At 37.2% G+C, this 22,779-nt stretch overlaps 1 protein-coding gene across 14 annotated transcripts in view; it reads right to left on the bottom strand.

Moving 5' to 3' along the window:
- The window catches only part of BCAS3 (BCAS3 microtubule associated cell migration factor), a 373,812-nt gene that overhangs the window by 220,376 nt on the left and 130,657 nt on the right, over positions 1-22,779 (bottom strand). For 11 of the 14 annotated variants that reach the window (XM_075168423.1, XM_075168422.1, XM_075168417.1 and 8 more), the window contains 4 exons: positions 15,310-15,460; positions 8,041-8,085; positions 1,244-1,368; positions 480-645 (listed from right to left, as the gene is read on the bottom strand). In XM_075168423.1, coding sequence (XP_075024524.1) covers positions 480-645; positions 1,244-1,368; positions 8,041-8,085; positions 15,310-15,460 — 487 coding nt within the window. The remainder of the gene's footprint in view (positions 1-479; positions 646-1,243; positions 1,369-8,040; positions 8,086-15,309; positions 15,461-22,779) is intronic. The other 3 variants (XM_075168424.1, XM_075168418.1, XM_075168421.1) reach the window with 1 other exon arrangement.

The following is a 22,779-nucleotide window of genomic DNA, read 5'->3' as shown; positions in this document are numbered from 1 at the left end:
TGTCTTAAGAAATGCTACCTTCAGCTACTTACAGGATAACTCGCCTAATTCTTTGCAATACTTCACCGTGGAAACCCCACTTGAGTCTCATGGCAGAATTCTGTACTTTAACGCTATTAAAATAATTGTTTCTAGTCCTTACATAAAAAGCTAAATTACAATCTGATCATTTAAAATCACTAATTGATAAGGACCTCTGTTGATCTGTTAACATGTTCATGTAGCTCCACGCCTACAGAAGTATTTAAACGGTTAGCTCCCACTCAGACATGTAAGCACTAACAGAACTATACGAAAAGGTAGGCTTGAATTTGCTATTAGAGTCCTCTCTTTCAATGGAAAGCTTTCAGAGTCTTAAAGATAAACTTTAAGATAAAAATATGGGTGAAATCATGATGCAGTTCATTCTCCTCTTCCAAAAAAAAGGCTCATGATCATCTTCTGGACAAAAAGAAGAAAAAGTAAAAGGAATGAGGTACCTAACCAAAGTCCAGCTGGCTCTTGGGCATGTCATCATTTCCAAAGGTGTGTCATCACTAATCTTCGGAGCAGTGCTGAGCGGACGTGGTTCCAATACGTGTTCCACCAGGCTACCGTAACAACTGATAATATACAATGACTCCACTACAAACTGTTTTGATTGATCTGTTGGCAAGAAGAAAGAAAATCTTGTTGCAATAGCACAGCAGAAACAGAAAAAACGCTTATAGAAATAGTTGACTACTTATTCTCTTAAATCTCCTGCCTTTATATGCTTGCAGTCAAAAATGTGAATTAGAAGTGAAAGGCCTGGAGAGGCAAAGAGAAAATTGTACAAAGCACACAATTTTCCTCTTTCAAAAAAATACGAATATCTCATAAGAGAAGGTTTCTCACCAAGGTGATTCAGGTAATTAATTACACATTGCCAAACATATGTCTGTACATTTGCTTTAGCAAAGGTGTCTCACCTTTACCGCACAGCTTTTTCAGTGAAACTTCACACAGTATCTTTGGATTGAACTATCAAAGTTTGTTTTCTGTCATTATATCATAATAAAAGATCAATGATTTATTTCACTAATTAAAATTCCTTGTAAACTGTACTATTTACCAAAAGCACCCCAACCATGTTCCAGTGTCACTGAGTTTAAGGAACAAAATCTACAGATAAGCACCATCCGCTCAGAAGTTATCACAAAATGAGAATATAAAATAGAGAATTTAAATTTAAATGCAAGTCCTATTTTTGTAATATACCAACCTTTTTCTCTTTTCAGACCAGGATTGTTTGCAAACCATGACCTTGATGATCCAAAGACTGCAGCGACACAAAACTCTCCTCCCACAGACTTACTGGGTGAAATCTGTGGAGCAGGTTTGGATTTGCTTAAAGAAAGAACAAAATAAAATTATGAAAGTTAATTCTCAAAAAATAAGACGTCCCTTGTTTAATAGTCATTCTAAGATACTAATTCAGAAGTGGTGAATATATGCAGTTCCCATAAGATTTAGCAGGATTTACAGATGCTTAGTGTCTCGATAATAGGTCCCAAATTCCCCTCGATCACTGAACTCATTAAATTGAAGAACAGCATGGCTCATAATGGAGAATTAGTTGGACTGTTTAAAGACCCAATATTGAATATTTGCATTCAATAGAAACAACTTCCAAAGTGAATACAAACATTTCTAATTGTAAGTCCTTTGGGAATGAAAATACAGATTCTGGGTCGGTCATTCTAGGTGGTTGATTTTTTTGCATTTTCAAAAGCAACTTACAAATGATGCTGACACTGACTGCTGATCAGTTGTAACTCAGCACAGTCCTGATGCCATTGAAACCACTAGGATATACGGGACATGGGCAAAAGGGTAAGAGGGAACAACATGCAGAGGATACAAGGAAAGGGAAACAATGCATACACTCATGAGCTACGTGTTAAAACAAATCAGTAATCATATAATGTAAAAACAGATTAAGATACATTCTCCTCTGAAACACCACAATGTGCATGTAGCAGATACAGCGGTTTATAATTATGTTTCATTGAAACATCATTTAGTGTTCCTCCTTACAGGAATCTGAAGATATGTAACATTACACTTTGTATAAACTCAAGATTATTTTCAGAGCATTGCCCATTTCCTCAATTCATTAAACCAGGATTTCACCCTTTCCTTAAGAGAAAAGCTGTTTGAGAAGGTTACACAGGATTCCTCCTTCTCCACATCCCCTTTTTTCCAGTCTTTTTAATTGGATTATTTTATATTTCTCTCCCTACTCAATTTCACTGCTCCCTTCTCTTGCTACCTCTCCCTCCTTCCCTTTTTTCTTCTATTAATTTCTTGTTCCACATTATATCAGCCTGTGATTATATCATCGCGTTAACTTGGTCATTTTTAAGTTATGATCTTCAATTCTAAGTGTGTGTGTGCGCCTATATGTATGTGCACACAAATTATTGCAGTATTATGATGGAATTAAGCGGGAGAAAAATATTTTATATCAGCAGAAAGCAATTCAAACACTATGCATAATTATAATGGCGCTTAATTCATGCTACCATTTTTTTTGTTAATGACAAATTACTTGTATACAGGTGAAGTGGTTCAACAGAATGAACCAATAGGAATATTAAAGCAAGAACAGATTATGAATCAACATAATGTAAAATAACATAAGAAAAGCAAGTTAAATCAAAAACTCCTGCATCTGGCTGCAGAGACTACACCTCTCCGAAGACCTATGTCTTGGTCCCCCACAGCTCAGTCCTGATCTCACTGAAATAAATGGCAAAACTCGCACTGATCTCAAACACTTCACTTCCTTCCAAAAACTAGCTGTAGTAAGTGACACGTGGAAAATATGGCATAAGGTTAAAAACATATAGCCTCCATCTTTACTGTCATGCAACTTGAAACACTTAAAATTGCCTTCAACTTGAACCTAAAGCAGCAAATACTTTTTGTATAGAATATTAGAAATTAGGTCATTTATGAAAATGGGAGAAAAGACGAATTGTTTGCACTCGCACTGTATTTTCAGCCAGGTTTCTGAAAGGGATTTACAGAAAGCGTAACTGAGCTTCCCAACACCTTGTGCAGTGTTACTCTGCCAGTTTTACAGATGGACTCACAGAAGCACAGAGGGGCTAAGCTACTTGCCATAAATCACACACACGGCAAGCCTATGCTCACACACCTCATTTGGGGGGGGTAAACAAAAAAACCCGTCCTTTCAAAAGGAATTCCATCACTCTGACCAGAGTCAATGGAAAGATTCAGACAAACTTCCATGGACTTAGGTCAGTCCTGAAGCTCTCGTACATGCAGGAGAAACTAGAACATCCCAAAAGAGCAATTGCAATTTATAGTCAGTAACTATCATATTGAACCACCACAAAGCACTTAATATGCAACTGTTAAAACTACAGCTACTGACTACTGGGTCAGAAATCTGTGTTCTAAAAAGTTCCTCACTATAAATATATTACCTTGCTTGCAGTGGCACTTCATGATCTATATCAGAATATTTAAATCGATATTAACATATTATTTAGTAGCTGCTCAGAAAAATTCAGAATAGATTTCTTTCACTTCGGAACAGTCATCTGTCACAGAAACAGTATTTTTAACCAGTTCTGTAACAAACTGTTACGATAACTGTTTTTAGCTTTCACCTTCCAAATATTCATACACTAATATTCTTTCAGAAATGAAAATGTAAATGTATGCACTAATTAGAGTCTTGTTACTTACTGATCTATACTTCAATCAATAAATGATTGTTTAAATATAGAACAAGATTGTTCAGAAAGACAGTGTTACCCATCAATCAATACAAAGCAAACTACGAGTACAGATATGACTCAGCCATATTCACTTCCTCTTATAAACTCTTGAAAAGAGAATCTTTCTATACTATCCTAATATTCTTAATATTCTGGATTTTTACTCAACACAATCTGAGGTTATTAAAATAATTTAAAATGGAAAAACGATCAGGAGTAAATGCTATTCTCAACTACAAACTGGAGTAACCTTCTACAGAGACACAACTGACTTCAACCATTTCTTCAAGCCTTTAAGCAGAAGGGAATTTGGTACTCTAGCAATACATTTTTGCAGGGTTCTCCACACTCTTTGTCCCAAAGACCTATGCTCAACCAAATACAGTTATAAACAACCTTAGAGGAAATGGTCTAAGCTGCGTTCTATTTACACCATGTCTTTAAGATGTACGTCTTTCAAGGCATGCATTTAAGCGTTGGTTGCAGTGCCAAAACTTTCCCTTCAAGAACGATGTTTTGTAGACAGAAAGAGCAGACCTTGTAAAACATGATTACTCATGTGGTTAAACTTAGTCCTGCTATAAAATAAAGACAAACAAAAAAAAAAAAGACTAGTGCATCATATTGGTTTAGGCATATTTCTGAAAAAACTGCCGAGATGCCAACAAGTCTATTCTGAAAACTTGTAACTAAAGAATCTTTCCTTTTACCACCATTTTACTTTACCCCTGAGTTTTCATCAATACGTTCCAACCCAAATTTCTTTCAGTAAACCTCAAAAGCCCAGTTATTTTCAGTAACAGTAATGCCATTAGAAAAATATATTTTCATGTCATTATGATATTTTAACAACTTGGAAACTATAAATCCTCATTATTATGTAGATGCAAACACCCTCTCAGCTTTATAAATGATAACAAAACCGTAATGTTGAAGGTAGGTGGTGAATGACTTGTTTCTGCTATGAACTCCTGCTCTTTACTTGCTCTTAGCCTGTCAGCACTTCATAAATTATTCCAAGAACTGAAATTGAGGTACATTTGGCCTCACTTTTTAAAACAGTTAATTTAAAAGAATCTTCACAATATACTACCTTTCAAAAGATTGTACCATATTTTTACTGAAAGGGGTTGCAATGCAGGAAGCACATTGCTGGGAATCAACACTACAAACTAGAAAGTAAAGCTAACGGGACCAAAACATTCACCCTTATAATTTCAATCTTCCACACTGAGAAACAATGGCACTACATTTAAGACATAAGGAGGATAAAAAGGCAGTGTACTTTTTCCTGTCTGGGTCTACTCAACTACCCAAGAATTCAATGAGACCCAGCAGTATTTTTATCCCAATTGTATCTGTGCAGAAACCTACAGCAGGAGTACAATAGTAATAAAAAAACCTTTCAATTACATAGCTCTTGTTCTGCTATAAATTTAGTAAGAGCTGTGCCTCAACTGAAGACCATGTTCATGTCATTTCAGTTACCAACAGTTGACATTCACCTACCCCAGCTGAAGTCAATGACAAAGTCACCTACTGAAAGTCAAGTTAATCCCAAACTCCAGCTAAATACCACAATATTTGGGGAAATTTGTGTTGTTGATAATAATTAACTTCCCTAACATAATTTTGGAGAATTATTTCCATTGAAATGCAGAAGCACTGAGATGTAGATGTATACGTGTCCAATGAAAAACACACATGAGCGTTTTCTACTGAAATGGCACAAAAAGCAATGGGAGCGAACTAAAAAAGAAAATTAAGACATCACTTTGTCAGATCTTAAAAAAAATGAAGAGACTCAGCAATAGCATGCAAGTTCTTTCATGTTGACAATGCAATAAGAAAACATTAAGGGCTACTGAAACAATTCAGCGCTACCACTTGTTGACTTTTGTAACAAATCAAACTGCCATAATCTCTGGAAATGTATTGTATTAGTTCCTTATAAAAATCATAACTAACAATGGTATTTTAACTAGTTTTCATTTTTTATTATTATTTATTTTTCTACTTTATCTAAGAAACAATTAATAAGTATTAATACTATTAAAATATTTTGAGAACCACAGGCAATCATGAAAACCAGAGGCTACACAGTACAGCGATGGAGTGTTCCTCAGAGAGCTTTATGCCTCATAAAATACTGCCGGCTCTTAAATTTGTCTTTAAGTTCATAGTCAAAAAAGTGCCATGACTTTAAAAAAATAAATAAATTGCATATATATGGTATGAAGGAACTGCTTTACAAATTCAAATATTATCACTGAAATAGTAAGAGTCTGCAAAGATTGAGAATCACATTGGTTTTATATTCCCAACGAATAGGCTTCAAATGCATCAGATTCATAAAAACAAAAGCACTTATCCACAACTCCACAGCTAAACCCACTGAAATGGAAACATATGAATTTGAAGGTAAAAGTTTCATCTAGACTACAAAAGCAGCAACAAAAGTATCAGGAGAAAAATACTGCATGAAATTTGCAATTACACATAAAATTACTGAAAAAGCTTATCTGTCTCAAAATACATAAATTTTAATTAATCTATCATTGTGCCTAAAACAAGAAAACAAAGACATGTTTCCAGTTGTCAAATCATGAATAAAGCAAGAAAAAGCAAGAAAAGAAATGATAGGCGCCTTTATTCGCCAGGCAGTAAGCTGTCAAATCTCCATTCATTTTGTTTACATAATTTTAGGTCTCATTAAGACCTTAATGGAAACAACATGATTTCTTCCCCCACCCAAAGTGTGTTTTTTATCCTAATTTCTCTGTAGGCTAGTAAAGACCATATTTTTGAGCTAGCACTGGCATTAAACAAACCACAAAAGAGTCTTGTGAAAGACAGGCAACAATTTTTGAGTCTATTTCATATATTCCCCTCTTTAATCTAGGTCTTTTAATCTTGCCTCAATCTAAAATCATTTCTGGCTGACAAGCGTCTCTGCTGCTTCATGCAGGGGGTGACTGAAACATCCATTTGCTAAGACAATCCACTTTCAAAAGTCTTCTTCCAGAGCCTTTTCAGTTCTTAGGTCACCATCAGACGAAATACTTAGGTGCATCGTAAACTGCATTTAGAAATGGTTCTTAGGAAGACTACTTCAATAACCAGATATTCTCTAGGAATAAGGCAATGTCACCTTTCCTTTAGTGTCATATTTAGTGCCTTTGCTTTTCCTGTCTTTGGTATAGCTCCCCTATCCCTCATCTGCTGTCCTCTGCCACTCTCTTAAGAACTCTGTATCCTTATGAAGCTCTTAAGAAGTTCTTTCTGCTGAAGACAGTATTTTTACAGAGACATAAGGGGGTGATATATGTGGAACAAACTTCTAGTAGTAGGAACAAGAGCCACATACAAATACTCTAACAGATACTGATAGATATAAGCTAGCAAGTATCCGTAGCTAAACTTAAAAAAAAAAAAAAAAACAAACCAAAACAAACCCAAAAAACTCCTAGCTGAAAGTTTCTAAATTTTCTTAGAAAGTTGTAAGATGTTCAAACTTCTTCCATTCTTGTTGCCTAAAACTTCAACCACCTAACCCCCATCCCGTTATGAAAAGGTGACTGGAGGTTATGTAGCACTGTATGAATACTGAACCAAGCTCCAACACAGGGAAACTTGTTAAAACTTGTTTTTTCTTCTGTCTGTATTTTTGTAACATGCTGCAATTTTACATATTAAAACCAAAACCCCTTATTATTTCAAAAATCCTGATTTTAATGGAACTTTTTTTTTCCCTCAAGTGTGATAAATTTCTTTTTTTGTTTTGCAGTGCCCATTTTATTTGCTTCATCTCTCTTACTGCAGTACTTTACTGTCTACTCACTGCTAATCTGGCTTATTTTTGAGAGGTCATCATTGATGTTTTCTGTCTGTAAGCAACTTAGTGCTACAATAATAAAGGAAACTATATAGAAAAAAAAAGAGGCTTGTTTTGGAAAGATATTGCAATCATTTTTTCCCACTGGGAAATAATTTATTTTTTCAACTTCTCTGCTACTTAAAAATCAAATGCCGTCTCAAAGGTAAAAAAGAAAAAAAAGTGAATGCATTTCTTTGACAATGCTTGATGGTGAACACGCATCCATAGTTTAAAAGTGAAATTATGCAGTGCTTCCACCTATGGATCAGCCATGCAAGTAAACAAATTAAAAAAAAATTAATCCAAAATTAAAAAGTCTAAGCACAGAGTTATTTTCAGTGAGGACAGCAAATGAATTATAGGCATGCTGGGTTTGAACTGGGAACTCACCATGGAGCTTTTATGGAAAAACATCCTGCTCCAAACAGGTAAGGTCTTCACGTGAAGGGGAAAAATGCACAGAAATTAGATGAAAACTCAATTACCAACAAGTACACTGTATATCATGCTATTAAGATTTATGCAGAAGGTAAACAAAATAATTCTTTATAACCATTCATGATGCCCTGAAAGAGATGTAGACCTCTAACGTAACCGGCATGCTGATGCTCACAAACATAACTGCTCACGTGAACAGTCCCGCTGACAACGCAGCCACCCACAGAAGCAGGAGCTGACGGGGCAGGCTCTTCATGCACAACTGCTGTGACAAACGTAACGCATCAGCTGCAAGCAGGCTTTAACGTTATAATTCAAGTTGGACACAGTTTAGGTCTCCTTCCTGAAATCTCCTGACAAATCTGAGGCAAAAGCAGTCAAGAGCCTTAAACAGACAGTAAAGTCAAAACTAATAGAAAAAGTAAATTAGCACCAAAAGCAACAAATATGTGGGTGTTTTCCATGAAACACTGAAGGTCTGAGTGGGACGGTTTTGCAGACTTTACAATTTACAAATGAAAGAAGGCAAGTCCTAAGTAAAAATGACAACAAGTACAAGCACAACCTTTTAGAGAAAATTACTCAGCCCTTTTCCTAGGACAGAAACACACTATTACATTAAAAATCTTTAGCAACTGTATGACACAGCAATCTTATTCCCCAATTACAAGCTTGCATGGAATGCAGGAAAGAGAACCCTAACTTATTTCAAATGTATTTGATGTTAAAAATCACCTGATATAGAGCTTAATGTTTTTGGCCACTCGACAATTTATCTACACCATGTTTTTTTTGTTGTTGTTGTTCAAGTATTTTGCACAGCCTATAGTTTTTAAAGTGGTATCACACACCATTAATTTTAGTGAATTTTTAATGGATATCTCCCTTGTTCTTTACATCACCCTTGAAAAAGCCATCGCCATACTGACATTTGCATAAAATCTGAAAAGGAGGAACAGGAGGTAAATTTAGAGCCACTCACACGGTCAGGGTTTCTTTGATTCTCATTTGGGATGTAACATCATCCACAAAATTGCTAAATAATTGATTTCGTAAATGCCAATGTGTCATTTTACTTTTTATACTCTGACTCAGCGAGAAATTCTGGCTACTTGAAACAAGTGAAATATTTTCAGGCAACGAACTAACAGAAAAGGTCTATCATAGAAAGATGTATAAAGCACTCAGCCGTATGCCTACACAAATAAAAGGATACCAGCCTGATATAAAAGAATTCTGTGAACTAAATTTGACACGAGCACAACATCAATGAGTGAAGACATCCTCTTAAAAAACCATTTAGGTGAAGGGACAAATCTAAGACATATATTCTTCGACATGCAAAGATGTAAAAATCCAATAAAGAACAGAATATTGCAGAAAAATACCCCTAATTTTTATTAGTAATACAGGCCAACAGATTAACACTTTGAGGGAGAGAGCTCATTTGGTAGAACCAGCTGCCTTTCTAGACATAATATATCAGCTTTGAATAATGATAAAACCCAATTAAATTGTATGAACTGTATGAATTGTATGATCTCCTATACAGTCAACACATTCAGTCCCTGAGTCGAAGACCATTCTAATGGCTCACCAGAAGATCAGCCCAGCACTATTGCAGTGTTTAAATATTTAATGGAAAGCTAAGTCTTCTGCATAACCCATAGTCAATATAACTTAAAACCTAGAATGTATCTAGTGTAAATCTGAAGAGCCATTGAAGAGTGGTCGAATCTGACTGGGAGCTTAGAATTTCTAAATTATGATCCTGGACGTTTTGGCAAGTATTTTTTTTCCTCTCTGCCTCAGTTTCTCTGTCTGCAAAAAGCAGGTAAATGAGATTTAGCTGAGCTCATTAGAACATTGTAGAAGATAACATAGGGGTTTTTTTTGCACAACGTCCTATGTTGACCTGATTATACTTGCAAATTAACAAATTCTCTCTGTTTTAATTACAAATTGACCCAGGTGGATACATGCTTCAATGGAAGGTTTTGTTTGTTTGTTTGTTTTTAACATGGATACAAAATCTTGTAATTACTCTTCAAAAGACTACAGTAGAGTCTTAATAAAAAGCCTTAAGTGTGAGAGAGACAACTTAGCGTTTCCTTTCTGTTCACGAGACTTAATTTTTTAAGATGACCTTTTTTTTCTCTATGATATTTACATAAGCAATTGTTTTTCACTATTTCCTTCACATAATATGGATGGTATGCTAATTGAGAGAGAGAAAGAATGTACAAATTACAGGATAACCCAACCTTGAAAAGACAGCACCAGATGGCTACGCTCGGTGACAGTAACGGAGCAATGCCAAGGCAAAAAAACTCACTAAGGCTCCCCGTTCTCATAGCTAGTCAGAAATTCCAAAGGAAAATTATTGAATGAAGATGATTTATGATTCAAAATTCCACCAGAGTTTTCTTAATTTCTTATCTGATTCTGAGTTTTAGCAAATTGAAAACTGAAACATTCTTTGATTTTGTATTATCGTGTTTATTAAAAACTATTTAAGCTTTTAATAAGCTGTGCAACACCCACTTATTCTAACCCTCATCGCTATATCTTGCCATAGAGAGAATCCTTTCATAAATAGTGAAAGTGCAAATAACTGTATTTCATATCAATTACAAACCATTACAATAGTTGCTTTACTACCAAAATGTATAATAAAAGCTAAAGGTGACACAAAAAATGTCTGAGAAATGTGCCAGAAAGAGAATGTCTGCCTTTACCATGCAGGAAAGCTGATCTATGGTACTGAATTCTTTAGCTTTACTTTTTTTTTCCCTTGACTTTTTTAGTTACTTTTTCCTACTTAATTGTATCATGACATCATGACTTTGCACTCCTTATTTTTGTTTGCTTCAGTAGTAGAACCTGGGATAAATTAAGCTCTCTGAGTCAAAACAAAATAAATGGCTATCAGCGATTTTCAGTACATATAATATAAGCAATGGGAAACACTAAAATGATAAAATTGCATCAGACATTTTACCTGCTTTTCCCCTTCCTTATTTGGGGTGGAATGAGGGATGGGATGAAGAACGGATAGAGTTTCATGTTTAAAAACACACTATCTAAATCTTTCGGATGGAAAAAAAGTAAGGCTTATTCCTTTTCCTGTAAGGTACATTGGATGTCTCTGTTTTGACAAGACCCAACTAATGCAGGTTACATCCTGGTGTTTCACTAAAGCTATAATGAATTTGAGAATGAAGTATGATACAAATATAATGACCATATCCCCTGAGAAAGTTAAAATAAATGCTGCTGTCAAAGAAGCCAACTTTTACAACAGTTTTTCTTTTGGGGCAATTATTGCATCTTTCATTTCCCTCCTTCCTATTACAGCTCATCTGTGTCCCCACATTCTTACAAACTGGAAACTAACTACAACTCATTCCACAAACACAAGGAACACTTATAAAGCTATTGCAAAGCACAAAGCTGTCTTCTAACATATTCTGATTCACTGCCTTTTATAGAAAAGCATGAGATGGATCATACCGTTCTTCCCCTTTCAAATCTGTAAGCTCTTTGTAAATGAGCAATGAATTAACCCATTCACCAGACTTGAGAAGGAATTCAGCATTACTATTAAAATTTTGAGAGGGAAACTGAGGCACAGATATATAAAGACTTATTAAATCTAGCTCTTTTACTGTCTCACATCCCCCTAATCTTTAAAACATAAGATGCTTCCCTACTCATTAAGAATAGAGCCCCTTTGGGAAAGCCTATCTGCTCCTCAGAATGTGCTGACAGTACAAACTACAGGAAAGCGAGTCAATGGGATGACAAAATATAGGGACAAAAATTAAGTGCTTCGTGAAGGTGCAGAAATTACAATGAGAGACTTGAAAAAGCAAGGGAAAAACAGAGGGCAGGGAACAAGGAAACAATAATGATGGCAAGAAGGGAGGTAATGCTCTGAGATACTTAGTGCTGAGAACGTAAATTGTACTCAGAATAAGAGAGTTTAATGACTGATCAGAAAATGTTCCAAGACCCACAAGTTTGCATGAGAAAAAAAAAGCACCTGTGATGAACAGCTCAGTAATGACACAACTCCAGATTCTGGTCTTTCATTCCCATAGGGCTACTGTGAACACTTTTAAAAAATTTACTGCCATTCCGCTTGTCAAGCAAAACGACATGCTTTGCAGCTCTGCTTGAGAGAGATGATATTTAGAGCACCGATCAGTCCTTTCAGTACCTGAAAAATATTTTTCCGTCTTGGATACTAGCAGAAAAAACCCAACTGGACTTTTTGATTAATAAAATCTACAAAACTTAATTAAGATGTCTAGTATTAAAGAAGCTTTTCATACGTTAAAAGCAAAAGAAACGGACAAATCCAGAACTGCTAATTATGCCGTATTCCTTTAGTTTTGCTTTTTACTTTTAGAAATGTACTGCAACAGGTTAAATTTTTAATTCTTTAGAAGTAGCAACAACAGAAGAGGAATCTGCTTTGAGGGCCACTGAACAGCCACTGTAAAATCCAACTGATAGCGAGCTTGTCTCCTTCTCTGATCACTGCACAATCACAAGGTTAAGCAGCTGCTCCCAAAGAAGAGCCTTGTTTCCTCGGAGCAGTGCTTAAAGGTGCTGACCATGTAGGTGTAAATACATCTGTCTTTTGCCATTTGCAGTAATACATGCCTCCTACACTTCTCAGAGCGAGGCAGATGGTCCCTGTCCTGTCTAAATATTACACTGTACAGACTTACATTGCTATGTGTTTCTAGAAATATGAGGGCAGATGTTAAATATGTTAAACACACGCTTTGCCCCCTGGAGGTTTAAGTTAAAGCTGCTGTCTCAATTTGGTCATTTTAGGCATGCCAGGCTTCTTGGATCCTAGGCATTCCTCTTAAATCCCTGCTTTATAAATACAGCTTTTCATGTTAATTTTGTGTACTTTCATCAAATATTTTGGATGCAGAACAAATGAAGGAAGCTCTCGGCTTAGCGTTACACATCTACACCGGCTTCGCTGAAAATTATGATCCTCATTCATGAAAACTCTATTTACACAGCAGGGTATTTCCCATGACTGTTGTTTTACCCCCTTACATAAGCCTCACTGAATATTTTGAAATTTAATTAGTTTTAAAAATTATACAAAATAATGGGACAAGGACAGTTTGTGAATAGTAAAATTTACTTAAAAGAAAACTATGAACATAAACACTCCCTGAATATGTTTAAGATATTTAAGAATAAAACATTAAATAAAATAATGTAGATCTATTACGTTTGCAATAGTTCTGGAAAAGCTTGCTGGTATCACCACAGCATTAAGGAAACAGCCTTTGTAAAGGCCACTGCATGAATTACTGTTGTAAACCATCATCCTCACCATTGCTCCTATCACCCTACCTTCCCCCCGGCAGACCCCCAGATGGCTTTTTATTTTCTTTCCACCCATGTCTTGTCCCACCTAGTTCTAAGTGTCTGTTCCATTTCTAGGAGGCTACCAACTGAGCCCAGAATCACATTTCTGTCCTTCTCTGACTGTACTCTTCAAGTGACCTTTTTCCCTCTTTCAGGAACTCTAACTGCCTGCTTATCTCCATGCACACCAACCTCTCTCTGATCCTACCTCCCTTCCTGTCCTCATCCAAGATCACACCTCTCTATACTTCCAAAATTCACCTGATTGCTAGCAGAATCTATTTCCCTTGCCTGTGTTTAAATTGTAAGCAGGAAAAAAAAGCAAAAATAAGCAACTGAAATGTATGTGTGGAAGAAGTTAAACCACAACATTACCCTTGTACTGTTTCTTTACTGTTTCGTAAGTCCCATTTACAATTATCTGTGAAGTTCAGGAACTTATCTGCAAACAGCCTCTGCGCTTAGGGCAATTGCGTGTTCGTAGTTCATGATTTGGCTCAAGAAGCCTACTGAAATTGCTGTTTACAGCAGCGAGAGCAGGACTGGATTGTTAGATAGACATATATAGAGATACACGTGTATATATGTGCATACGTATGTAAGCTTGAGAACCTTATCATGCATATTTAGTGCACTAAACAAACAATAACAGATTTTACAGATGTTCTGAACACTCAAGCACTGAATATGGGAATTACTCAGGGAGAGAGGGAATATCTGCGAGCTCTTGCCTGAAAAATAATTCCCGGTTCACGAAACACAAGGTAAAATGCACCTCACTATCGGGGTTTGAGCAAGAAACCACTGAAGCAAGCAAGACAGTGCCTGCACCCATCTGCCAAAATGCAGGAAAATGTTATGAACCAGTAGGACTCTCAATTGTTTTGTCCAACCACATGCCATACGTGATCTGCTTTTCTTAAAAGTATAAAAGCAATCTGTAAATTAATGGATCAATCAGACTTTTAACTAGAAAATATTCAGGGATTTGAACAACCAAAAAGTGAGAGGGGAAAAAAAATATAATAATCACCCACTAGCTTTGTGTATTAATTGCAAAACCTGAAGATTTGAAATTTAGCAAGAGAAAAGTATCAGCTGTTGAACAGTATCAATTAACTTAAAAATTGTTACAGTTTATGAAGCTCACAAAATCTTCTTAGCAATTATAACGTACATATATTTAGTAGAGCTTTTCTCAACAAATATTTTGAAGTGGTTTATCACGGCACAGTGAGAAGTACCAAAGTGCAGTTGGCTCTGGAATGAAAGTCCACACGTGAATTTCATAGTACAGAACAGGCACTTCAGAGGAAAAATAAGGACAAGAAAACAGCAGGATTAAGTTTTCTCTTTATCCTCCACCTGGCTTACTGTCTTTCCATTTCTGATAGTCAAAAACCATTTCTGCTTGAAAAGTTTGGAAATCAAAACAAATAAACTTTAAAAAAAAAAAAGTAAAACCATAACTTATTCTGATTGAATACAGCTCCACTTATGTTTCATACCAATTCCTGGTGTGAAACTTCTCCTGATGTCAGCATACAGTATTTCCCATATGGTAGACTGCAAGAAAATGACCCACCCAAATGAACACTCCTGAATTTTTAGAGATTTGTTTTCACGTTTGTTTACTTATCTGATGGTGGTTTTCTTTTCTTGTCTCCTCTTTCCCCCACCCCCCTTCTGTTGCCATTAAATTACACACACTGAAATTAAAATAAGGAATAAAACTAAGTATCACTAGTAACACAAATTATTTCCATATTAATCATAAATAACAACGTTAAGAAAGGTTCGTGCAGATACACTTACCCTGTGCGTTTGGTGATGGTCCCTAATGTCATTGGCTGTTTGATTTGAGCAAGAGGCAACACCACAGTCAAACTTGGAAGAGGCAGGAGTCGAGGGTTCCCAGGATTATTGTTTGTGAAGTTATTGTAAGTGTCTTGGCTGTTCAATTTACCTTGATGGGATAGAGACGTAATAAAACACATTATTGGAATTTTTTCTTCATTTATCATTTCTAACAACTGCCTGAAATAAGCCATTGCCAAAAAAAAAGAAAAAAAAAAAAGGAAAAAAAAAAGAAAAGAAAAAAAAGAAATAATGAGCTCCTATTGTAAGCAAAAACAGATCTAAAAATTCATCTTCATTTCAGGTAAAAAATAAATGACAATGGAAGCAGCAAATATTTATTTTTATATATGGGAATAAGGTCCCCTTCCATGGAAAGGAAATTATTCCTGCTGCTTGCCTGACAGTTTTGGTCACCAAAATGTTTTTGAGTTCAGTTTGAAGAACCAACTCTGGATACCAATTCTCTACAGGGGGGGGAGGGAAGAATATTCTAGAAGGGAACTATTTTCCTAGAGTACCACATACAGTGTTGGTAATTGAAAGTCCTGAAAAGGTCGCTTTTGTTGTCTCTACGGATAAAGGCACGCATAATAGTAATCTGCTGAACTAAGACGGGAAGAAAATAACAAGTAACTATACAAAATAAAGCCATGCCAAACTACATGTAAAGATCAAGAAAGTATCAAAAAAGTAACAAACTTTATATTAATTCAAAAAAGAAGAAGAAAACAAAACGTAGGTACTCAAAAAAGGGAAGGGGAAAACATAACAAAAAAATCCCAACCACCCTAAATTTAGCTTGTTTCAAAGAGGTCTGTGCTGGATATATGCCCAGTTTAGATACGCTTTCTTACTTTCCGCATCATTCTGTAGTCACAACCTTTCATTCTTCAGTTAGAAAAGGAAACTAGCTACAAATTTCATGGACAGTAAAGAAAGAAATGTGAAGAAACCAAAGAAAGAAGTTAAACAAAAAAGGGGCCAGTCTGTTTATAACAGAACGAAAAGTACTTTAAATAGACAAGCAACCATGAATTAAAAGGTTTAGATCATTAACTTGTTTTTCTGTGTTCCTATAATGCTGTGAAATGCTGGCTTTGTTCTTAATCAAAAGGGAGCCATATTGGGAATTAGGTTCCTAAACAACCGAGGCATTCTACATAGATATTATACAAATCCCAGGCCAAATCCATACAATCTGACTGAAGAGCAGCCACCTTTTTTCAAGGAAGAAAAACAGCACAGAAAAGGGTTTCTCACAGGAAGCTGCCTGAAAAGCTTTAATAGTACTTCAGATGGATTGAAAATAGGAAAAGGAAGGCGGAAAAAATCTTAATGAATGTCTCATCATCCTAAAGACACTCAATGCTTCCTTTACCCTTCTTTTAATACTATATAACTGTAAGCTTAGGGGTTTTATTTGTTTTTTCTACAAAGTCCATAGACCTCTGCATCTTAGAAAAGCAGAATAACAAAAATAATGAAATTACAAAGTGTATTTTGTGTTAAGTATCTGGCCTGAACATCGGTCAATACATTTTAAGAGAAATAGCAAGGCTTTAATGAATAAGAAGCCTATTGAAGTCTCAGAGAGCAGATTTCATTAATAGCAATTTTCCTGCACCAACTTGAAATAAAAAGAAACAGGAAAGGGAAAAAAAAAACCCAGCTCAGTTTTAAATTAAGACTGAGATGCAATTAATTTTTTTAAGATTAGTTTCACAATGCATTCTTGGTTCTTGTAAAAAGGAGTATGAATAGTTTTCTGCATTATTGTCTAATTAGTTACTGTTGCATGTAATCAAGGCCTCTCTGAAAGTGTTTCGCTCTCCTATATTCATCACGAGCAACTGCACGCTACACAGCAAACAGCGACGGTATCTACAGAGCGGGCTCCAAATGTCTGTAATTTGTTTTCTGTTACTTGTTAGGAATATAATGATTAACTATGAACTACTGAACCTGTAACAGTCCTTTCTCTCTCAAGGCACATTTAATTACTCAGTGCCCTCCACTCCCAACATCGTGTAGTTTTCCATATGCAAAACCTTCAGTTGATCCAATAGAATATTTGCATGCAGAGAAACGACGTCCTTCCTACACAAGGATGAGCTGCTTTATTTTCACACAAGTTGAGGAATCCCAAAGCAGTTAAGGACACTCAGAAAATTGCAGGAATAAGTCAACACTTAGGAGTTTTTTTATTAATTGTAGCAACAACATCCTACAAATTTTTAGGCTCACACATAAGAAAACAAAACACAAAGTAAACAAAAAAAATCACTAAACTATACAGAGAGAACTGAAAATGTGTAAAAGAGATGCTGAATGGGACCAAAATCTAAGATGATGATTCTTTGAAAAAAGAGGTCAAGCATTTCATTTTTAAATGTATAGCTTAATCTGATGTATACAAATGCCAATAAAAATTAACTAAACCAAAGCTCATAATGCACAGCACTTCACAGCACACACACTGATAAAAAAATTCAGCTATGACAAATGGAAAAGCTGTAAATATCTAACGTATATCCCAATGACTATTGCCTGCCAATCTATATTTTCTGCAGCAACATTCAGTTGCTTACCTGCAAATAATTATAATTAAAAGTGAGGCAAGTCAAAAATTACAAGTTGGAATGTACAAAATGGAGACTAATTAATTCTGACAGTAAAGTTTTCCTTGAAAATCTGACTACAATAATATTAAGATGGTGCGGATGAGTAAGGTTAAAGAAAATTGTGCCTAATAGAAAAAGTAAAAATATTTGCTTTCGTTTTCACTGAATTATTTTTAGCTATTTTTATGATGGAAATGTTCTGTACTGTCACATCTTCATTGTATGTTGCCTCAGACCTATCAGAGAGGTACATGCTTGTCATCTTAACTGCATAGCCTTGGGGATCCAGTAAATGCACTCTTATGACTAGGGCTGTTCCCTTCCTAAGCGTTCAGCAAAAGCTGTATTGTGCATTCTGAATTTCATTGGAACAAAACAGTGTCACACATTATGTTTAATAAGTCATTCTAAAACCTCATAATCTTATAGTGTGCTGTTGTACCCATCCAGAAATTTGATAAAGTTACTCTCCATTCCTCCAGCCCTTCGAAGTAGGAAACCCCTCCTGCAGTAAATGGGAGTTGTGTGTGCACAGGACTGCTGTATCAGGCCAAAAGAACACAAAGAATGCAGTCAAGCATCAACATTATTTTTACAGCTCAAGCAGTTGTTGATTCACTGTCAAAGGACAAGCAACAAATAAGCCAAAGTTTAAGTCGCTAGAAATATCAAAAATTTTTCATACAGCAGAATCCTGTACTCAAATTACCCTGCCACATGTGGACAGTATATATTCATTCTTGTAAGGACATATATATATTAATAAAGAATAAAACCCTGGAATTATAGCTTCAAATAGAGTAGCTTCACTTAGCACTGACAATTTAACTTTAGATGCTAGCTTGGTTGTATGCAGACAGCTACACACAAATCACATCCTATTGACTATTCAAGGAATACCTTCTATTGCAATTAATTTGGAGAAAATCAATCGTCATCATCACAATTTCATGGCAAACATGCCCTCTCAAGAATCAGTCTGAACACTTCCAGCAGAGCATCCCGAGCAACGAGGCACCTTCCCTTGGTAATTGCCCAGAGTGTGAGCTTAACGGCACTCAGTACCCCGTGCAAGGCAAGTCCTTTTGGTCAAGTATCTGTCTTTCCACGGGCTGCCACGAAAAAGATTTTCAGACGACAGTTCAAGAGCTGTGCACGGAATACATTAAAGCCAGTTTAGGGTAAGGTTTATTTTCCCCATATGCATCCTCCCATTTGCCTGCCCTCCCTCTCCAGCTTGGGCCACAGCTCAGGACACGCTTGCATTATTTTCACTGAAATCTTACAGACTCAAGGTCCAAATTCCTGATCATAGCTAAACCCAAGTCAAAAAAACTCCTACAGTTAATCCTAATGCAGCCTTTTAGACTTCCATGGGAGAAAACCTGAGGAAAAAAAGAAGTCTTATGTCTCAATTTAAGCTGCTGGTAAATCTCTCATTAATTTTACTACGGGACTTGCAAAAGGCCGAGGATGCCGTGGCTCTGGTAGTCTGACAGCAGAAGTTTATTTACAAGCGCAGCGTTGTATCGCATAAACGTTGCCTGCTGAGACAACCGATCAGCCAGTTCTGCCTTCGTACCTCTTTGCTGAAAGTCCGCAACAAAACCGCCATCATATCATCCACCCAAAATCCGAGCCACGCTTTTCCAGACATTTTATTCCACCAATACTCAAAGGAAAAATGGCTTAAGTTGAGGATAAAAGTGAAGAAAGAAAACAACAATGGGCTTTGTTGTCAGGCGGAGGGAGCGGCTGCCGTGCCGGCCTGGCCGGGGTGTATTCCCAAGCCAGCCATCATTAACAGACTCACTTCCACCGAGGAAAAAAGGGAGGCCTGAAAGTGCCGGACAACAGGAATCCCAGCAGACAAAGAAAAAACAAATTAAAAGCACCATTATAAAACACAGATGCTATAAGGAAAATAAACTTCACAAGATTTACTGGTTTTTGACAAAGCTGGACATCTGTGGAAAAGACATCAGGAGCGGCTCCCAGGTAAGGCCCGGCCGGGCCCGTGTCCCCGCGGCTTCGGCCTCGCCCCCACCCTCCTCACCACGGCCCGGCCCCCGGCGACACCTCCCGCCCGTCAGCGATGCCGAAGGGTCCCTCGCCGCTGTCCAGGGACCTTCGCCATCGCAACGCTAAGTTACTGATGGCTGCCATTTTTATTTATGATTATTTTGTTTACGGTTATGGTTAAACCGATAAAATACTCTTAAGGCGTGAACGCAAGATTGAAACATTTGGTCAAATCACACATTTCTAAGTTTTCAAAATACATTTTTGGATATGAAAGGAAAGCTACGCTTAGGGGAAAACATGCTAGACTTGCTAGCTTGTAACACTGTACAAAAACATTCAATAACTGAAAGCAATTAATAGAGTAAACTTGTCGTCTTCCGATCAACCCAGAGCCTTGATGAACGCAGGCCAGGTTTCAAATCGGTCAGCGTTCGAAGGGAGTACTTCGGGGCACTACTGTCAGAGACCATCTTCGAGAAGAGAGGAAGAAAAACATCCTGATTTTTGCAGCTACCGACGCCATAAATATACATCAAAATGCAGCGCTGCAGACGTATTCCCACCGGCCCCGAGGAGCTCATCCGTGAGCGCGGCACAGTGCGGCCAGCGCTATGCAAAGGGGCTCTGGCGGGCACTGGAAGAGCTGTGTTGATGCAGCCCCGCTGACGGCTCTGCTCTTACTTTGCCCTTCTCTTTAGTCCACGCACAGCACCACAAGAATGCGACCAAATCACTTCTTGCCCAATTCAAACCTCGCCCTACCACATCCCTACCACAGACCCCAGCCCCGCACGCAGGCAACAGCCTCAGCCCGTCAGATGGAAAGGGATCTCAGTAATTCACAACCGAGCTTAAAACCAAAACCACACCCTGACGCCTAAGGGATGCACACACCAACTTGCCACCAAACTGAAACGAAATCATTTTACCCATCAAATTTCCCCTGGCAGTTTCGATTGTATATGGCGCGTCTCCTCGTTCAAGCGTTGTGGGATCCTCTTTCGCATCGAGAAATTCCACCCTCTTGGTGAGCAAGGCAAAGAGGACCTGGCCCAGACAGTTTTTTTGGTAGGAAAGTAATGATTATAAGGATTTTAGTTTCTCTGTACACTTTGCATGAAAAACTGAAGTGGCATCGAGCACCTCTCAGCCTTGTAATAAAATGATTCCGTGTTGATTTTTTTCATTTTTCTTCCATTACTCCAATACAAAAAGCTTAGTAATGCAGTGTCATTAAAATTCAAAACCCACCTGATTAGCTTTTATATCTTACAATATTTAACAAACTACATTTCAAAGCGCACCACGCAGTCTACTGACATTAACACTACATATAAACATCTTTAATTTGGTAAATAAAAATGCAGTAACTCGAGGCTATGCAATCATGTGGAGGCCGAGTTGTAAGAAAATGAACTGTGTTTGGCCATTATTTCTGTTTGGTGTAACACTGAAGATTCCTCAACTAAACATTCACTAATCGTATAATGCAAGGGAAATAAAATCCGTTCTAACTGGCAGACAGAAAATGGCAGGAGAAACAGAAGTGTCATGGATGTGGTGGTTTATTTTGCTTTGCTTTTTATTCAATACAAAAAGTTTCCCGGATGAGAATGGAAAGCTTCCCAGCTTCAGTTCCAAGACTTTCACCCTCGTTTCTGACCTTTTCTCAGACATGTTCCAGTATAATCTGTAATCTACTACAGTCGGAAGAGGAAACAGCAGCGCCCTGGTGAGAAACGCTGCCTTGTGACCTGAGCAGAGAACCCTGCGGAAGCAATGCTGGCTCGCAGAAGTCGTTTGGAAAAGCTTGACAGACAAACTCAATAGCGTCCCGAGAAACATACTCAACACCACGAGCACTAATTACTGCCAAAGTGGGCTTTTTCTTTTATGTTTTGTTTTATTCAGTCAAACGTGTTATCTTTCGTTGCAAAATATTACACGTTTTCCTAGAAAAAGTCAGGAAACTGATTATTTCAGTTAAGGATTGCTTCTAAATTAAAGTTACATTGCAATTTCCTTTAATTGTACCCTACCAAATTTAGCCTCATTTCACACCCTAACCCTCAATGCTTCCAATACAATTCGACCCATTAAAGGAAGAATATTATGAATTAGCTACAGCATGTATGCGCACATGATCTAGCTACTTAGAGCGAATTTTTCTCTCAGCTAAACTGGTGCAAGTCCAAAACCTATCACTAACTTGATTCCATTGAAATGGGTGGGAGAAAATAATGCAGCCAGTTGTTTTCATAATGTTTAAGACCGCTTGATATTGAATCTTTTGAAACACAGCTGCACTAAATCTCATGATTACCCTAAAAAAGCAGAACTTTCTATTTGCATCCAGGCAAGGCATGTGACGGTGACAGGCAAGCTCGTAAGTCAGAAAACTCTGCCGAGACATGCAAGCGCCAGTCCGAATATCTCAGCCACTGATGAGACAGAGTCCTCTGCCCTCTCACCCGAGCTCCTTGAACTTCAGCTCTTCCAACTGCTCATCAGCATCATCCACTCAAAATCTGAACAAGGCCTCATAATATTCCTTTCCTCCTTCGGAAGTTTCTCCTTCTTCTACTATCTTCAGTTTCAAAAACTTTGTCCCTCAGATATAAAGCATCCCACTGATACCCGAAAATCTCCTTTTGTCCTTGGCAAAGCTTAGAAGGGAGAAGGAACTGCCACGACCCCTTTGCTGCCTGTTGCCTCTACCTGGCCAAAGATGGATTATGAAAGAACCTCAAGCTCTACCTGGGATTTGAACCTGTCATTT

This window comes from Calonectris borealis, chromosome 19 (genome assembly GCF_964195595.1).
Source record: "Calonectris borealis chromosome 19, bCalBor7.hap1.2, whole genome shotgun sequence".
Classification (NCBI taxonomy): domain Eukaryota; kingdom Metazoa; phylum Chordata; class Aves; order Procellariiformes; family Procellariidae; genus Calonectris; species Calonectris borealis.
This window is presented reverse-complemented; position numbering and strand designations above follow the sequence as displayed.